At 44.2% G+C, this 20,646-nt stretch overlaps 1 protein-coding gene across 2 annotated transcripts in view; it reads left to right on the plus strand.

Annotated features, from left to right (window-relative positions):
* STK39 (serine/threonine kinase 39) overlaps nt 1-20,646 on the plus strand; it is a 2,038,823-nt gene that overhangs the window by 862,379 nt on the left and 1,155,798 nt on the right. For both annotated transcript variants that reach the window (XM_069616263.1, XM_069616262.1), the window contains exon 7: nt 9,434-9,535. In XM_069616263.1, coding sequence (XP_069472364.1) covers nt 9,434-9,535 — 102 coding nt within the window. The remainder of the gene's footprint in view (nt 1-9,433; nt 9,536-20,646) is intronic.

Raw genomic sequence — 20,646 nt, forward strand, 5'->3', positions numbered from 1 at the left:
AATGGTTATCCCGCTAAGGATAGACTCACCTCTCCCCTGGTTTAGTCAGGGTGCTAATGAAAGATCTAGTGTATTGAAATCACTCGTTTATATATAAATATATTACCTAAGACGTCTGTTAACAGGGCCATGCTGTTTATGTAAGTAGGCGTTATAATTGTTTGTGGTGGTAACAAGCTGCTTGTACACAAGGCATGTAGGAGTGTATGACATGGGGAGTTTCTGAGGTCATAAAGTGGCTTGCCAAGTGAGTTTGTTGAGGTTGTGTTGCTATATTTATTATATTTATTTAATATAAAACTGCCCACATGGGCTGACCATTTCTTTGGTGTGTTTCGTTCTTTCAACACAGCCTGGAGTTACAACTTGTTTCATTCAAGATATACAGCATTGTAATGTTTTCTTTCCACAGGCAAAGGGGATCTCGGGCAAGCCCTACATTTTGCTACAGTGGAGGCACATATGTTCATTCCACATTGTCTATGGGTGATGCTCTTGTCCCATTATATCCCCTGGATTCACAACTCATGCATGTGCGTGGTGAAGTGGATGTGCCCATTCTCAGGTTTACCTACAGGTTGCTGTTCAATCATACATTCCCACAGGGGCTCATCATAGATTACTAATAAAGGGCAGAAACACCTTACACTTTGGAGGCACCGCTGAGATCTGGGGACATTAACGAGGCAGCACACTTTACAATATATTGACTTTCTGGCACACAGCCCGCATGGCACATGACTATGTGTTACATTGGGTACACGTGGAAGGGCTCAGTCCTGAGGTCTGTTTCTTAGTGAGGAGGTCCCCTTACATATCACTACTGATGAAATATTGACTATGACTGGCACTTTGGAACCCCTCACTGGAAAGGTGAAAAGTGTGGGGTGCATTCCTGGTCAGGACTCCAAACGTTATATGCTGGGTTATGGTTATAATTCTCTTACAGGTAAAATCCTGCCCTGTGAGCTTCGAGGTGGGGAGCTCCTGATTTTTTGCCCTATCTGGACATTAGAAGCCTGGCCCAGAATACCTCCATACCCTGAACCTAATGCATCGACCACAGATGCCGTAGCCATTGCTGCCACTGTGGCAGAGGCTGTTAGAGTGGCAACGGAGCAGCAACCTACACCATTGTTCATGCCTGACCATGTAACCTACACCCGACTGCAACCATTTTCAGGAGAGAAGCCTGTCCGAAATGGAGAGGAGGCCTATGAGTTATGGGTGGACCTCACCAAGCTAATGTTGCAAGACTGGAAGGTGTCAGATCAGGAGAAGAGAAGGTGAGTAGTAAAGGCCGTAAGGGGGACTGTACTGCAGACGGTACAGTGACTTTGAGCTTTGTGCCCGAGCCTTACTTCCCAGCAATTGATGGGAGCTTTGGATGCTTTGGATGGAGCTTTTGGAACTACTGAGCCAGGAGAGGATCTAATGATGAGGTTCCAAGCCACCACCTTGAAGCCGGGAGAGGAGCTGTCTGACTACCTGGTAAGGATTGAACACATTTTTTATGAATGGCCCATCAAAGAGGAGGGGTGGAGACTTACATATTGAACCGTTGTCGATTGAAGCAACTACTCAGAGGGGCTAAGGAAACAGCTATACCATTACTGAAAATGAGATGTTTTAGAAGCTGGATAAACACCCTCCTATGAAGAACTGCTAAGGTCCATCAGGGCTTTGGAGGAGGAATCCAGCAATATCTTTGTGCAGAGTCATCCAGTACAAGGCCGGATCCCAACACTACAACCTCTCAGCAGCGGCAGATTGAAGAGCTACAGCAGCTGGTCAGGAAGCTCAAAACTCCAAACTCAGTTGGCAGCCAGGGAGAACCCAGTGCCTAACCAGGACTGGGGTAGAGGCACCTATCCACCATCCCAGGAACGGGATAATCAGGCATATCAACGGGCACAAGAGCCCCAAACATTCTCTTCACAATATTATGCACCTTTACCACCATGGAGATTTTGCCATCGATGTGGAGTTGATGATCATTCAACTTGGCTGTGTGACACAAATTATGCACGAGCAGTGGTGTGTTTTGAAGCTCGTAAACCCACTCCCGCAAGAGCATTGCTGGGAAACATTCAGGAGGGTCTAGATGAGGAGCGATTAGAACCTCGCCAGCAAGAGTAAGCTTCACCAACACTAGCTCAGACCATCCGACAGTGATGCTGAATCCTGTACCCAATCCCCTCAGCCATCAAGCTAAGGTTCAGGTAGGTCCAGCAGTTGACCATCTCTGTCAGGTTCAAGAGCTCTGTAACCCCAATGCTGAGCTGCCAGCGACCTGTTCCAGGCTTCAGAACCAAGTACCTATGGACCGTGGCATCCCAGCTGGCCACATTGGGCCCACCATGACTGTCCCAGTTGACCTTGAAGGGCGAGGAACCACAGTATTATTGGGCAGTGGCTCAAAGGTCACTGTTCTGTATGAGCCTTACTATCGCCAGCATATGTCTCATCTACCATTGGAGCCTTTGGAAGGGCTGAATCTGATGGGCATTGAAGATGCTGCATTTAGACACCTGGGATACGTCTGTGTAGAAATCCATCTAACACTAGAAGTGGCTGGAGTGAACACCACATTGAACACCTTGGTGTTTGTGTTCATCACGAAGAATCAGAATCCTGAGGTGCTATTGGTCATGGGCACCAACTCTGCACTGTTTGGTATGTTAGCCACATTCTATACAGAGATGGCCAGCCCACAGTTTGCCAGAATGCTGAATATTCCCTATCCTCTTAAGAGGGGAATGGAGAAGCATGACCGACCGGAAAGGCCTGTGGGAGACATAAGCCAGTCAAGTGGCACAGCGAGTAGAGCGCTCGCTTTGACATCCATGCAGAGCCTGCTAACGCAGGTTTGAATCCCGGTGGGGCCAAACTCAGCCTTTCATCCTTCCGAGGTCGATAAATGAGCACCACACACTGTGGGTAATAATAAGCATCGCTCCTCAGATACCTGAGGGTTCGTAGTGCTATATAAGTGGCAAATTATTATTATTATTATTATTATTATTATTATTATTATTATTATTATTATAATAACCACCACCAATCATGATCAAGCTAAAATACCACCTGGCAAGACTGTGATCGTGCCAGGCTGCGTAAGCCTATGAGAACATAACAGCTACAAAAGGTTGGTGATGGGGCTCCCGAGTGTGGAGGCATGCTTGGAGGTCTGTTGGTGCAGCGTACCCTAGTAAGTGACAATGCCAAGGGGCTGAAGAACATCAGAGTCCCTATCACCAACATTACTGACAAGATCATACACATCACAGGGGGCCTGAAGATTGCGCATTTCTATCTCACTGACTCAGTGACCCAGGCTAATGCAGCACAGAGTGCCCATACTAAATTTGATGTCCAGAAAATTTACTTTGGGGACTCGCCTCTGTCGTAATGAGAAAAGGAACATCTATGAAACCAGTTGTTGCTGCAAACTGACGTATTTTCCATGAGTGACTGGGATCTGGGTGAAGTTTGGGGAGTAGAGCACTATATACGGCTGAATTATGACATCCCATTTTGATGGAGGTCACAGAGATTAGCACCTGCTGATGCGAAGGTCGTTTGGTGTCATCATGAGGAACTGTTAAAGGCCCTGGCAGCTTTTCTACAGGGGTGCACACCCCGTCGGACTAAATGTCCGTGAGGTGCCCAGCAGACCTCCAAGCGCTGTGGTGGAAGAGATGGCTTATGCCAAACGGGCGTAGTAAACCATCCCTCTGCTACCAACTTGTTGGTGAGGTCTTGTATACCAGAAGTCTGTGGGTTACTACAAGCTTAGCCGTCACAGCATGGGCCCTTCCCCTGGTTGGGTCATCAGAGTGGTATACATTGTAGATTGCCCCTAGGGATCTTAGTTAATTGGCCCTCATGTCAGGTGGCTGGCCTGACCCTTGCCCACGAAACTATCTATTGTAGTGTTGCAGGGTCGCAGGATTACCATTGGCCCTTGCCCTCTGCCATACACCCCTGGATTTCTGTCCCCTGATTGGCTGGAATTGTTCTACTCAGGCCTAGGACCCAGCTCTGTTCTCAGCGCTCTGTGCACCTCTTCAAGGTGATGAGAATCGCTATGTTTTCCCAATGTATCTGTTAACAGTACCACTTTTACCTGTGAGAGTGTTCTCCACATTGCAACATTGTTAACTTGTTCATGTTTCACTTCATGTCTGTGGTGCTGAGAACTGTTTGTCTCTGCACCGCATGCGAATAACCATTGTCTAGCTCATCCACATCATATGGTAGAGGACCATGAAATCGAGCTCTTCTGCTCTATAATTTATGAGGATTTATTCTGTTTTTCTGCAGCCGACCCTTTGTTGTTTTAGGTTTGGAATGTGCTGCTTGTCTCTGACCTTGGCTGTAAGGCCTGGGCTTCGTGTCCTATGCAGCCTGGTTCTGCTTCCCCTCGTCTCTCGTCCTGCGGCTTGTGGCCTTATGTGATCCTCTTTATACTCATACTATGATTTCTATACATCTATATTGTGCTATGTTTCCTATAGGGTAGTCGTATCTGGTCCTGCCAGACTCCTCATGTGATCCTGTAGTTCAATAGGGTTAGTTACCATAAGCATCTGCAAGTTTGCTCTGCATCTCTTTGTTGCCTTGCGCTCAGCGTCTCTGCACTTAGCTAATGAGAAAAATAATGAAAGCTTTTGACAGTTTGTATATGTATCTGTCCTCTATCTTCAGAACTGTGTAACCATGTTCTTTGTGTATACGAGTATATTTTTGTGTAACATTGTGCATGGTTGCAAACGTACTTCATGACTGACCATGCGGGAGTTGGAGGCGGATGAGCAAAGAGTCTGAGAAGGAAGATAGTTACGAAGAGAGAGTTGAAGGTATAGAGGCCCCAGGATTCTGAAGGCCTTGTGGACAGTGCAGAGTGTCTTCAAGTTGATCCTTGCAGCCACAGGGAGCCAGTGAAGAGATTTCAGAGCTGGAGAGATACGATCCCTGGGTTTGAGGCCATGGACAAGTTTTACAGTCCTGTTCTGCATAAGTTGTAAAGGTCGAAGAGTAGAGGCAGGAAGATTTAGAAAGGGGCTGTTGCAATAGTCCAGCCTAGAGAGAACCAGAGCTCTGGAGACAGTGAGCTTCTGGGGGAACGAGAGGAAAGGAAGAATACCTCTGAGGAGGTGCAGCTGGTAGTGTGACTTCTTAGAGACATCAGAGATGTGAGGAGAGAAGGAGAGTGTGGAGTCAAAGATGACCCTGAGGTTTTTAACCTTAAAGGTGAGAGCAGGGAGAGGGCCAAGAGAGGCTGGCCAGACAGTGACAGGAAAGGAGGGAGCAGGTGTGCTGATGACGAGAATCTCAGTCTTACTGGCATTAAGGCAGAGATCATTGGTGGAACACCACTCCTGGATAGCAGACAGACAGAAATGAGAGAAGTAGAAAGGGTGGCAGAAGGGAGCCTGAAAATGAGCTGAGTGTCATCCGCATAGCACTGAAAGTTGGGGCAGAGAGTTGCAATGCGGTGGATGAGAAGTGCCAGGTATTCATTGAACAGCCAGAGAGAGAGGTTAGACCCCTGGGCAGGTAGAGAGAGAGATAGAGGAGAGGAAGGACCCAAGGTGGACCTGGGAGAGTTGATCGGAGAGGAAGGAGGTCAGCCAAGCCAAGGCCTGACAGGTTATTCCCAGGTTTTCACATTGAGAATTGAGCAGGATGGCAAGGTTAACTGTGTCAAAGGCAGAAGAGAGATTAAGTAAGAGGAGGACACAGGGGGTATTGGAATCGAGGTTTGAGAGCAGGTCTTCACAGACGTTCAGGAGAGCGGTTTCTGTGCTTCTGGCAGCTCTGAATCCAGACTGGTGGTCATGGAGACAACCAACAGATTCAATGTGAAGATTAAGCTGGGAGATGGCTAGCTTTTCTAGGAGTTTTCCCAGGAAAGGAGAGATGGAGATTGGGTGGTAGTTAGCCGGGCAGGAGTGATCGGCTAAGGGTTTCTTAAGAAGAGGGTGCACAAGAGAGTGCTTCGGGGGGGAAGGGAAGACTCCAGTGGTGAAGGATTGCTTGCAGAAGTTAGCCAGTGAGGAACCAGAGTGTCGATGTGGTCCTTGATGGTTTTGGAGGAAAAGGGGAGAACCTGTTTTGACAAAAATTTCATAGATCAGGTTTGTCTAGAAACCTTGTCTGGGGAGAACGGGGGAAAGGCAGAGAAGGAGGGAGGTGAGGCGGCCAAAGTGAGGCCAGAGGAAGACCGGGTAGTGGAGGGGGGAGAGGGAGAGGAAGAGAGAGAGGACAGGATGTCCTAAGTTTTAGAGATGAAATAAGAAGCCAGGGCTGTGCAGAGGGCCTGGGAGGGGACAAGAGAGGTAGAGACTGCAGCAGGATTGGCCAGTTCCTTGCAGATTTTAAAGAGTTCAGCCGAGTTGTTTGATGCCGCAGAGACGCAGGCTTGAATATGGGCTCTCTTCTCGGTGCGAACAGAAAACCGGTATTGCCTTTGGAGCAGGTGGCAGGCCAGTTTGTCAGAGGATGTACCGGAAGCACACCATTTCCTCTCAGCCACCCTGCACTTGCGTTTAAGGATGACGAAGTCTGAGCCGTACCAGGAGCTGCACTTGCTTTGGGCTTCAAGCGACTCCTCATAACAGGGGCAACAACATCAAGAGTATCAGCTATAGCATAGCGCAGCATGGAAAGGGCTGTGTCAGGGTGTGAGTCAGCCAAAGGGGGAAGGAGGGTGAGAAAGTGGAAGCGAAAGCCTCAACTGACTCACACTTCATGGTTCGGATGACCGAGAAGGTAGGTGGCAGTGCTGGAGTCGGCTTGGCCTGATGGGTAGAGAGGGTGAGATGGGAGACCAGGCGTTTCACTTGGCATTGGGCTTCAAGCGGATCCTCATAACAGGGGCAAGAACATTAAGAGAACATGTTCTTCCCTCTACGATTGTAAAGCGATGTGTTGCTTCTCGGAGCTAGGCCCTTGCTCAGTAAACACCCTTATATTAAATAATAATATAATCATGAAGTAAAACCTATGTCCTTTGGCTTTTGCTCCTCAGTTACCAGGGAACAATATGCTGCATTGCTGATAGAACTTGATACGCTAGGAATTAACCTTTTTAGAGAGTACCAAATGTATGTGACATGGTTAGGGTGTGGTTGAGAGTGACCCTTCACAACCTGGAGCAGAAGGCTCACCTGAACAAAACTCAGAACAAGCCCTGCCTCAGGTGTTTGAAGTGGGAGTTGGGGGCTCTGGAACCCCCCATCCCCATATGCTGAGCATGTAAGCCCTTATGCCACTCATTGTCTCCCAGTACCTCTCATTTCAGTTGCTGGCCACAGTTCTCGTTTAGTTTTTTCAGAAATGCAACTCTCAGAATTCCCTTGCGAGCAGCCTAGAAAACCTGAAATGGATCCAAATGATAGAGAACGAAGAAAATGACAACCCTGGTGCACTATGAACAACCACTACAACCCAACAGTAACCAGCAACTCCGGGTAGCGGAAATCTCACCTGGAAATCAGATAATCTAATTTCCAGCCCACAGCACGATTGAATAACAGACATTTTACCAAAACTGTGCTGCAAAAGGAGGTATGGGGGTCTAGAGATTTTTTTTAAGCGGATAGCCATACTCCTGGTGGAAAGCTAGGCATTGATTGGTGCAGGAGATCAGGTGAGTGTGACAACCAATGAGGAGGTGAGAAAAGTACTGCAGAGACAGTGCTGCAGTATGATAACAGGTAGCAGGAAAGCAAAGTGTGGGCTTTATTGATGAGGTTACAGGTGGAGCTGGAGGGGGACAGAGACCAGGCTGAGGAAGGATGGCAGAGCGAAATGTTGAAAAGTTGGTGGTGGAGCTATGGAAAGACCCGGTATTTCAGAGAGAGCAGTATCGTGCTATGTAGTGTAGTCTATTGTAGTATAGGAAGTGGGGAGGGCGCGATTTGGAGGTGAGAGCGAGCATGAAAGACAGAAGATAGTGTTGGAGATAGCAGTAGAGTAGTGGGTCGCATGAGAGGGAGTGAGTGTTAGGAGAAAGTGGGGATAGTAATGATGGGTAAATAAGTGTGGTGCGAGAAGAGTGTAATAGAGCAGTGGGGAGGGTGTGAGAGTAGTGAGAGTGGGTGTAGTGGAGGGTGAGCAGGGCATCGTATTTCTGACTGTGATCGAGAGGAGAGACAGTGGTAGTAGAGAGACAGTAGTAGACATAGTAATAGTAGAGAGTGAGTGTAGTAGTAGAGAGAAAGTATTAGTAGAGACAGCAGTAGTAGACAGAGAAAGGTCGTAGTGAGAGAGATATCATTAGTAGTAGTACAGGAAGTAGTTGTAGAGCAGAAAGATTGGTAGTAGTGTGGAGAAGGTACAGAGAAGCGGTAGGGAGAAAAAGTAGTGGCATAGAGGAGAGACATGGGAGCAGAAAAGGTGGGTGGAGTTGATAGGACGTAGGCAAGTAGGGGAAGGAGTGGAGTAGTGAAAAGGTAAGGGTCACAAGGTCATAAGGTCAGAAGGCACATTTACAGCACGCTCTAGGGCTAACATCTTTGGTAGTGTAGAGTCAGGTAGTCAGTCAGTGGCAGAGCTAGACATCCAGCAAGGTAGCAGACAGACAGTGGGGCTTAGGGCCAAATCCAGAATATCAGGGGAGTTCAGACCGATAGAGGGAGTGCTCTAGCGCCTCCTCCCCAACCTCCCTTTCCAGCCAGCGCACCCTACCGAACTACCTTCCTATTGTATGCTTAACCATCTGTGCGCCAAAAAAAAGTCCATCCCTTGGACTGTATTAATAAAGAGTGTTCAAGTTTCAGTGGTACTCTGTGAATCCTTTATCCCATCTGTTACATTTAACAAAACATGTGCTTAGTTATTTTGTTCGTGGTTCATAAAATGTCCTTCATTATTATTTTGAAAGTGTGGAATTGCTTTTTTAAATGCATACAATTAAAGTGTTAACATCTCATGTGCTGGCAACCCATGATTAATGTGCAATTATATGCCAATCCTTCCACTTGTCCAGTCTTTTTCAATCAGGGATTTCAAAGGAAAGATTGTTGTGTGCTTGGGATTGGATCAATAATTCAGACTTATTTGGTTAAACATTTTCTAAAACCTGCAGGAAGGACAAGTCAAACATGTTTCTGTGAATTCTGATGATGTATATATCAAGCTAATATTTCTAAATATATGTTGTATCAATATCCTGTTTGAAATAGGCTTTATTTCTATTAATATATTTGTTACTATTGTTACCATGAACCATGACTCCATTTTACATGATATCCGCCAGCAATTCCTTTTTTTTCTTTCACCTGATGTTTGAGTTGATGAATGCAATGTACGAACCGCCTCTTGCAACGCATATTTTAGTGCTCCAGGTAAGTTAGACTGGTTGACATAGTTGTGTTGCATTTTCACCTGCTGCATATTTTCATGAAGGCTCTTGTAATTATAGGTGAGGGGTTATGACTTCAAAGCAGATATCTGGAGTTTTGGAATCACTGCAATAGAATTAGCAACAGGGTCTGCTCCATATCACAAATATCCTCCAATGAAGGTAAGACACATTTAAGCAAACTTCATCTTCCAAAGCAATCTCTATATATGTCACTCTATCTATCTATCTATCTATCTATCTATCTATCTATCTATCTATCTATCTATCTATCTATCTACCTATCAGCTTATATCTATCTATCTATCTATCTATCTATCTATCTATCTATCTATCTATCTATCTATCTATCTATCTATCTATCTATCTATCTATCTGTCTATCAGCATCTATCTATCTATCTATCTATCTATCTATCTATCTATCTACCTATCTATCAGCATCTATCTATCTATCTATCTATCTATCTATCTATCTATCTATCTATCTATCTATCTATCTATCTATCTATCAGCATCTATCTATCTATCTATCGATCTATCTATCTATCTATCTGTCTATCAGCCTATATCTATCTATCTATCTATCTATCTATCTATCTATCTATCTATCTATCTATCTATCTATCTATCTATCTGTCTATCAGCCTATATCTATCTATCTATCTATCTATCTATCTATCTATCTATCTATCTATCTATCTATCTATCTATCTATCTATCTATCCATCCATCTGCTTATCTATCTATCAGCCTATCTATCTATCTATCTATCTATCTATCTATCTATCTATCTATCTGTCTGTCTGTCTGTCTGTCTGTCTGTCTGTCTGTCTGTCTATCTATCTATCTAAGTTAAGCATTATCAGCGCGGTGTGTTCGTAGCTGCAGCCGCCTATCGTTTGTGTGTGTTATTAATGTTAGCACATAGTCTATTTGGAATTTTGACTGCTATATTATATCCTCCCATACCACTTATTTAACCGTACCCTCAAGATATGGATAATGAAAGTGGCAACAGGTTTTTTGTTGTATTTGAAAGTTTAATGAAAAAAAAATCACTCCCTCGTGTTGCTGAATAACTGACACATCTCTTACATCGGTCCATGCAGGGCTTATTGCTGAGAACACATGTTTTGGGCTCCCCACTGTACCCACTACGTATGCAATGTCCTGTGAGGGTCTGCACCCTCGCAGCCATGCATGCAAACCATTGATCTTTAGTGCAACATTCTGAGGACATTCTCGTTGCGCAATCCATTGCTGCTTGTTCATATGCATCTCGCATGAAAGACATGTTACGCCGCAGCCACATGTGATCGCACACCTGCTCCCCAGTCGTCTCTCTCCTCACTATTGCCATGTACTTCTATTCCTGGTAGGCATTGCTCTTTCTTTTGGGCATTTATCTTGAAACAGCACGAGCTGCCTAACTTGCCATTCTCACTACTTGTATGCGTTCCCCATCCTCAGGTGTGGCACCCTGCCCTTCTCCTAGAGGACTACGTCGGAACCACACCTGTCTGCACTATTACGGGGCCTTCAGTGACACCCCATAATGCAACGCCTCACTCTGCGATCGCGTCCTGGCCTCTGAATTGGCCCTATCCATATGGGCCCCTTCACCACAGACACTCTTGTGATGTCGGGCAGTCTGTGCCGTTTTTTCTCCGTCCTTCCACGGCGAGTGCGTGGCTACCCAAGATCTGGGAGTCTCCAACTTGCTTTGCCATTTAATCTACTCAGCAATTGAGATGCATTCTTCACTAAAACAGGAAAACACAACTTCCAATGACCCAGGAAATGGGTTCAAGCACCTCCCGCAATTGTACATGTTATTTTCTATTAATTAATTATCTATCAATATCGTCACTCGCTTTCCAGAAAGATTCAGAAACATTTATAATGAAAGGCAATTTGTCTATCAAGATTTGGTCTAAGCTCTGTGTGATATCACCGCTAAACAATTATCATCTGCACTAAAGTGCCCTGGACGAGGATGCTCGTCCTTTTGCCTAGACGTGTATAATAGCTGGGCACTTACAGGGTTAAAAAAAAACCTCAAGCACATACGTTTCTGTTAATTTGACATGTCTACACACAGGGGAATCATACTTAACTGTATAATTGTATAAACACTGCAGGACAATGGCACTTCGTATTCAATCACACTTAGTGCTCTTACATTGATATAGTCCTTACACACAGAAAATGCTTCCCTTACATTCTTCCCGGCCACAAAGACCTTTGCAAAACTACAATTGCCCTGTGGACTCCCAATTCAACTTCACCATCACCAAACCACTGACATGTTTTTAGATATCTCCCCTTTTTCCAAGGTCCTGCCTCTTTGTACACTAAGCCTGCTCTATTAGCGCCTCTACTTTAACAACATCAGCTCTCTTGTCCTGTCTTCAAGAACTCAAGTAAGCAGACGTATTGCTTTGGACTTCTATATGTGTGTGCATTACCTATGAGCTAACCAGTTATGTGCATGTAACATGACAGAGCTAGCATTTCACTGTATTTCCCCCTCTATATTCAGTCCAGGTATACCCCTTTGGCCAAACACTTTGGCTGAGAGATGTGCTGAGATGTTATTATTTGTGCTTGATGTCTACGTATGAGGACATGTTTGAAATCCATAACACTAAATCTCACTTAGACTTCATATATGAACTCTGCCAAATTGGACACTGAAGTGTCACCTCATTTGTTCAATTTGCCTTGAGTACTTTTTAAGTTTTGGTAAATCTTATGGTAGAGGGGGTTGTTACCTCTCTGCTCTCAGCTCCTGGACTCTGGCAAATCAGTGAAGTGTGTGACGGTAAAATGAACCCTGTGAGATGTAATCAATATTTGCAGCTACCAGTGTCCATCTTGTTTTTAATACTTGTTGAGTGATTGTGCTTCGATGCACTGCATCAGTGGTTGTTTTTATTTTGCTCTCGTAAGCCTGACCACATCTGATGCCTGACATTCATAATCGACATTATCGAGTGCCCAATTATATCTGTAAAGGAAACAGCCCCTTGTGCTCCCACTGTTGACCTAGATAGCATTACCTGTATCGTTTAAAGCATTGAGGAAAGAGGAAAGGTGTTTACAATCCTCCCGATTCCATGTCAATCTTTGTTAATCCATGTCAAAGTCAGTTTCAAAATGGAGGGATATTGTCACTGGCAGGTCCTGCAGTAGAGTCGAGCGTCGTGGCTGCAGCTTCCTTGCTGTGAACCCCTTGCCTGGTGGTAACATCTCATTTACTTGGTGGTAACAGCTCCTTGCCTGGCGGTAACAGCTCTTAAGTTTCATTAAAGGCTCTCAGTGTGCTCAGGACTGTCAGACTGTGGGTAATTACCACCACGTGCAACCAACAGCAGTGATTATCGCCTCAAAATGACTATTTATTAATCATAGAATGCATATTTCAAATATGTCATCCAGTTCAAGAACACAGCATGTGTCTGTTTGGAAATACATTACCTTGCCCATTGATTTGTAAAAGAAGGACCTGATTTACAAAGCATTTTTCAATGGTATCTTTCCAAGGTCTCTGCCTCTAAATACAAAATGATTTTCTCATAGCACAATGTTACAATTAAAATTGCACTGATCTACTTAAATTATTTGAAATCCGCTTGAATTGTATTATTATTGATATGTGTGTACTTTGAACACGAAAAATATTTTGGCATAGTATATATACATTGAACTATATAGCAGAAAAAACATTTCTAAATGTTGAAACATGTTTAAAGCTTAAATGTTACTGACAATGAAACGGTGAAGTCTCCACACTTTGTGAATTCAACTTTAAGATACATGTGTCATTTGGACTGAGAGTTTGCACTGTTGACATTCTAAATGTTTTTGGAATTACAATTTTATCTTTGAACTGAGTCTGAGTACTTTAACTTTAGTAATACCATCGCTTCTGGATTTTAACATGGGCCCTCATTGCAAGTGTGGTGGTCTTGAATCATGGGTGCTGGTCGATCCGTACCGGCACCCATTTCCAGACCACCACACTACAACTCTGTGGGCAGGGGCTGCTGTGGACAGCAGGTTTAACCTGCCGGGCGTAACGCCCCCTGCCCACAGAGTTTTCACGGAAGCACTGGCACCGTTAACAGCAGTGCCAGTGTTTCCGTGTCCCCATCCCCATGGAGTCCTATGAGGCTCCATCAGAATGGGGACTAACATTTTCCGGGGCCTGAGTTCCCGATCCACCAGGACTTGTAATGTCCTGTTGGCACCGGGAAGACAGGCGCTGGAAAAGTTTTACGAATCCGACGGCAACCGGCCAGAAGCACCGGCAGGGTTACCGCCGGATTCGTAATGAGGCCCATTTTGTTTGTTCTAAGCTAACTCTTTTTTTTGACAAAAATACTCTCTGATTTCCATTTTGTTATATGTGTGTTTGTGTAGTCGTATTCCTGAGTGTGTGTGTGTTTATGTGTGTCTACAGTGTTCTAATTGTATATGTACTTCTGTTTGTCAATGTGTGTGATTGTCAATTGTCAATGTGTGTGATTGCAAAAACTCTGCGGGCTGGGGACGTTGCCTGCAGAGCTTTCACGGAAGTACCATTAGCAGCTGTGCTAGTGCTTCCATGTTGTCCCCATTCCCATGTAGTCCTATGGGGCTCCATGGGAATGGGGACTAACATTTTCCGGGGCTTGACTTCCCTCTCTGCCGATATTTGTAATATCCTAGTGTCACTGGGAAGTCAGGTGCCAGAAAAGTGTTACGAGTCCGGCGGCAACCCGCCGGAAGCACCCGCGGGGTTACCGCCAGATTCGTAATGAGGTCTATTGTGTTAGTTCTAAGCTTAACTCTTTTAACAAAATCATTCTCTAATTTCCATTTTGTTATATGTGTATTTGTATAGTCGTATTCCTGAGTGTGTGTGATTACGTGTGTCTGGGGGTGTTCTAATTGTATGTGTACTTCTGTTTGTCTATGTGCGTGATTGCAAATATTAACAAGTGGCTACCTCTATGTTGTGCATGTGTGTAGGAGCTGTGTATGTGTGGGGTTCCGTGGGGTTGTCTGTGTTTGGGTGTGTGTTTCTGTGTGCATATGTATGATGTGTGTGTGTGAGGTTGCATAATCATATTCCGCATATGATTTGTGCATATGCATATTGTAAGCATTCTAGGCATATTAATTGTGGATATTGTATTGTTAGTGAGTATGCCAATTCCAGTCATATACTATATGATCACTTATGCCCCAGGTGTAATGCTATGCATATTGTGCTTCATCACATTCTGAGCATATTGCATGTGTGTATGTTTACACTTATTAAAAGTATCTACTGTGTGTGGGATGCTGTGTGCTTGTGTAGGGTGTGTGTGGGTGAGTATGCATATTGATTCACACCATACTGTTTGTGTCTATGTTCAGGATACGGCTGCATCGGACCCCCAGAAGACAGGAACACACACACAGTATCTCCCTGAACAGGCTTTAGAGTATCACTGCAAATAACTAACAGATGTATTTCTCAGTGTAAAAATGACTCTAGTCTCATGGACCTCATTCCTGAGGGAATCATCTCATTGAGCACCTTGTTCAGAGCAGGTCACTCCCTAGCTTTTGCAGGCAAAGTCCTAGAGAGCTTCACCTCTATGGAAGTGAACCAAGTCGAGAAATCTTTCCAGCACTTTTAGGTGGTGGTTTATGAACTATTCAGATGAAAAGTGTCACATTTGGAGTTCCCTAGCAACAAGAACTCTTCAACTATCATGACTAAATTCCAGATCATGTCTACCCTCCTCGCCAACTTGGCATGTGTATGTCCTTTACCCTACCCCTCAGGTTCCATCTGTAGCTGATGTATTTCAATTGTCTTCTTCCTTAACTCTGCCGCCTTACCTTACTTTACCTTCTTCCTCCCCTTCTACGTTTTAACTACCACCGTACCACTTCCTTCCTCCTCTTCTTCTCCTTCCACCACCTTATAGGTCACCACCTATATCTTGGCACTTCCCCCTTCTTCAACCTCTAATCATTGCACCACCTGATGTTCATCCAACCTCCGGCAAAACATCTCCAAACTCATTCCTCTGATTTTTCCCATCCTCCTTTAATAACTCCACAACCATCTTCCTCTGTTTCTTCCCACCCTCCATCAATAACTATCCAACCAATTTCATTGGTTTAACAACTTCCTCCAATAACGTCTTCCCTCTACCTCCTCAACCTTCCTCCTCCAGCCACTATGTTTCTCCAGCCTCCTCCTCTGGTTCTTGCCACTCTCCTTTTGCCACCCTTCAGTTACTCCAACAATCCACATACTGGCTATGATATGTTATGTAATGGAAATGTGTAAAGTGTGACATACACCTGAATGCAACTTGGCGCTGTGAATACCCTAGACAGATGCAGCAGCATAACAGATGTTTCTAAAACAGATGCATTTTTAACAATCGGCGAAATAGCAAATGATCCTCAGTCGCATGGAGCGTGTGGGACAGTTGATTCTACAAAGATGCCACAGTGACCAAAAATTGACAACCACTCATCCTTGCCCAACGATACCGTGGGACTTGAAGGAGAAGTGGGTCTTGAGAATACAGGATAAGAGAGAGAAGATAGGGACAACATCTAGATTGATGTTATTCTGGCCATAAATTATAAAAAGCACAATGAACCGGACAGAGTGACTTAAATTGGATCTCGCTCTGTAACAGCAGCCAGAGAATCTGACGAAGGAGGAGCGTGACAGGATCTTGATAGGACGAATCTGAAGAATCTGGAAGTGCTTAATCATATAAGCAGACTGTGCAAGATAAAGGGAGTTGAAATTATCTTATTGCCAGAAATCAGCGAGGCAACTACAGGAGCCCACCCAGAATTTGATTGAAAAAGAAGAACCTTTCAAAGCACTTTCAATTTAAAATGGCCAGATTGACAAATGGCATAAACCTCGGGTTCCACTGACAAAGATGCAGAGATCTTGAAGCCAAAGTCTTTGACTATGGAAATAGACTATGGGAGGGTGCCTAACAATGGGGGCCAACATGAGGAAAACCAGGGGGATGTAGCTGAAGAGGGCCCGCTACAAGCACCTCCTTCTTGTCCCAATTACTGCTCATCCAATTGACGATGGATCCCAGGAACATCCTAAACTGAGTTGCCATGTGTTGCTGGCAAAGATCAAGCCTCACAATGATCTGAGTGTCATCAGTTTAGGAATTGCACTGGAAGCGAAGGACTGGGTTAGCTTGGCAAGAGTTTTAACATAGACATTAAACAAACAGTGGAAAGAGTGGAGCCTTGAAGGGATTGTGGCTGAAGGGTAGGAATCCAAAGAAACTGACTGGACTTGGTCACATAAAAAAGACCTAACCAAGAGAGCACTGAGCCAATAATACCTGCCTCCGCCAGGCGATTGAGAAGGTAATATTCAATCATATCAAAGGTGGAAGACAGGTCAAGTAGGATCAGTGCACCAACTCTGCCCTGGTCACAGAGGCAGGTGAGGTTGTCAACCACAGATACCAATACTGTTTCCATGCCCCAATCCAAATGGAAGCCTGATTGAAAGGGATCAACCAAATGGGTTTCTAGGAGTCCACTGACTAAAGGAGTGGCCAGAGACTCTAGGAGTTGCATAAGAAATGGTGATAGAGAAATGGGGTTATAATTTGCAGGAGGGAGGGATCCAAAGAGTTTTTTTTTAGAAAAGGGATACACAAGGCATATTTGAGAGAAGAAGGGATAAATCCAGAACCAAACGATTAATTAACCGCTTGTGTAACTAGTCGAGCGATGGCAGGCATAACTTGCTTAAGAATTGCGCATGGTATGGGGTCCAATGGGGAGGCAGACGTCAAACAATCAGAGGCAGTCATAATGTCTAGGTGTAAAAAAAGGAAAGCTAGACAAAGCTGAAGAAGGGCCAGTAACCTCAGAGGACACAGTGTGATTGAGTGATCTAAGACCCGAGCTGAAACTTGTTTAAAATAAGGTGGATGTTTAATCACAAAAGAATCTAGATAGAGAGTTGCAGAGTGTCAGTAATGGTAAAACTGCAATTTTTGCAGCTGTGCCATCAGACAGCTAGCGTATAACACTGAATATCTCCTTAAACAGATTAAGGGTTGACTTGAAATTTAATAGTAAAGAATTCCCATTTAGCTTCAAAAATAGTCTTGCTGAAAAACAATATGGTCCACGGGACAGTATGCCGATCGCCACTGATGTTCCATTTGTCTACGATTGAGTCAAAGCTCCTTGAGATGCCCATTGAACCATGGCTCAGAAGACGAGCACCTACTTTAGAAGCCGACAACAGAGTGATCGAATTTGCTATATGGAGGAGAGCCTGAGATAGTTTCATACACTCCATGTGATGTGAGAGCATGCAGCACTCTGCAATCTGAGCTGAGATATTAGTTGTCTCCACATCGGACCCTTCAAAGGTGGTAGCTTACTGTTGGACTTAACTGTAATGGAAAATGGAATAATAAATTGATCCATGCAAGAGACATGGAAAAGTGGGTATGTTTTTACCAACGGGCTAGATGAGAAAATTAAATCAAGAGTGTTGCCAAGGTAGTGTTTAGGTTCCAGGACTAACTATTGAAGATCTAAATTACAAACAACAAAGAGAAAATGAGAAGCCTGTGTGTCAGAGGGAACATTCACCTTAAGGTTCAAATCACTGAGTATCAACAAATTAGTGTAGCAAATGTGCAAATCGGCTAAAGGTTCTAAATAGACAGTGAACTGGATGGTCTCCAGCCAGCCCCCTGACTGGGGATCTCCAAACAGCCCTTTAAGATGAGTAGCAGTACCCTCGAGATAGATGGGAATGCAGATTCATACTCATGAATCAAATAACTATGACAACTCGATAGTTTGGCAAAGGGAGTCTGTTTAGTGACACATACATAAAACGGGGAGTATAATGAACATCAGCAATCACTCTATCTGCACGCTCTCTTCCAACTCCAAATTCATTCAGAAAAACACAGTATTTATAGCGAAAACGCATCATCACTGACGCGTAATCTTAAAAACCTAACATGCAACGTGAGTGGTTATAGGAAGGTAACTTTATTATAGGTACTATATATGTATGTGGTAATAGGGAGGGGGGATTGGACAACCAATGTCAGGTCAGGCAACTAAGCCCTTCCTTCAAAATGGCCACTATGAACGTCACTAAAAATACGGCAGCCCATTGTCTCTACTCACTATAGGATCCTAGATTACATGGTCCACTATGATTGGGTTGGCATCAACCCCATTCATACTTTTCCACTTACGTCTAGCAGCATGCAGAAAGACCAGCCAGGTGCAGGGAGTTCGTCTGCACCCCAGCTTCCCTCCAATTATGTTACAATCAATCATCACCTCAGTGGTCATATGTCAATTACTGCTTTGTAGTTTGGCCTCAAGTCTGCTTCTTGTTTTGAGATTTTTTAAGGAGTATGGGTATGGCAGGGATCCATGTGTAGGTGTGAAAGTCTCATCCTTTCCTGCTTGCCTTGTCACGTGGCTAGGACACTGTGAAATCGGCATTTTCTGCATGTATTTTCGTGTTTCTGATTTAATTCTGCCAGTCTTCTACCATCTGTGGCTTATCTTGACCTTTCTGAACAGGATACTCTGTTCTTTTCTCTTTAATTGTATCCACTGTTGGCCTTTTCCAACCAGATATGACCTTGGCTTCTTGGCATGGTTACCTTCAGCTGGGTTTCACTCCTTTTTAATTCTCTATTTGTTTGCTACAACACTCTCCTCTTGAGACCTTTAGTAACCTTTGTTCCATTCTGCTCATGTGCGTAGTGGATTTACACTCACATGTAAAGTGCTTTTGAGGTATATATATGTATATGTTGGGATTGCCACAATCTATTTACTATTAAGCATAAGCAAGCTTAACAATTTCTTTGCTTCTTGCAGTCTCTTGCATCTGTACACGTTTAAACTAACTGAATATCTTCATTTTGCATATGGCACATGTTTTTGCCTCTTGACATCAACTTCTTCACCTTATGCTCAAGATTTCACTTATCCATGGTATTTCGTCAGTATTCTCAGGTCATTATGTCTTCTATATGTGCGCCAGTCTGATTTCTTATGACGTCACCATTTGTCTTCCTTTATTATCTTCTTGGCTTCTTCGGGTATTCAATTCTGACAACCCTCATTCTGTCTTGACTGTAGATATGGTTTTCTCAATGGGTACCTTTCTGTCCATGTTTTCTTAGGTGTCGGTACTTCAATAGGTGCTGTTACTCTGATAGGCACTAGGCAGAGCCCAACAGCTGCTCTTTGCTGGTTTATTTGTTCATCATAAGTCACATACTTTGGCGTGAAAGTACCGGGTACTACGAAGGGGGTGGCTGGAGTGTGGTTGACACTTGGCACTTCCTCTTCACTCCCCCCTCTGGGCGATTCATCAACCATTCTCACTTCCTTCTTTGTGTCCACTTTAATTTCATCCTCTGGATCTAGACATCTAGGTCTGAAGCAATGCTTCTTTGGCGTCCATATCTTTATGACTCCCTTCAAGCATCCTGCTGTTCTTCCATGCTCATCTTTGTTCCATGTCATTAGTTGACATTCTCCACTTGGATTGCAGTAGATCCATCTTCCCACATTTTTTCTATGTTTTCTAGGATACAGGAACTTTGTTCCTTCTGGTGCATAAATTCTGGCCTTCACAATATCTCTTATTTCTTCATCAGTCAGGTCCTTGGGCTTCAATCCTGACTCAACATCAACCATGATATTCATCCCTATGTCCTTTTTTGCAGTTTTCTGGCACTGAGAGATTTTTAGCTTGATTACACAGAATCCAAGCATTATCATCACCAACAGGGGTCCTCAGAACTTGAATGCATCTGCCATCCATTGTGGAACCCATGAAAACAGTGTTCCAAACCAACTGTCATCATCAACTTCGTCAACTTCATCTATCATCTGATTCTGTAGTTGTGTCAGCATACCTATGGCTTCTGTTAAGGTTCAATTTTTGTCATTGTGTGACGGTATAAATGTGCAACACGATTCTCCGAATTTTGCACAAACACCTTCATCCATGGCTGTGATCATGTCTAGCACATATCTGTTCTGGAGCGTCATCAGTTGAATTGCTCTTAACTCTTCCTTGATTGCATTAAATTCCTTTATGGTTGTGTTGATGGTCTGCAGTAACTCCCATCTGGTTATCTGCAACCATTTAGTATTTGCTCCAACCTGAATTCTGGGCATCAGAAACGTTGTGGCACTGATGAGGTTAAGCTGAACAAT

Source organism: Ambystoma mexicanum, chromosome 9, assembly GCF_040938575.1.
Source record: "Ambystoma mexicanum isolate Mex_15411 chromosome 9, UKY_AmexF1_1, whole genome shotgun sequence".
Lineage (NCBI taxonomy): Eukaryota > Metazoa > Chordata > Amphibia > Caudata > Ambystomatidae > Ambystoma > Ambystoma mexicanum.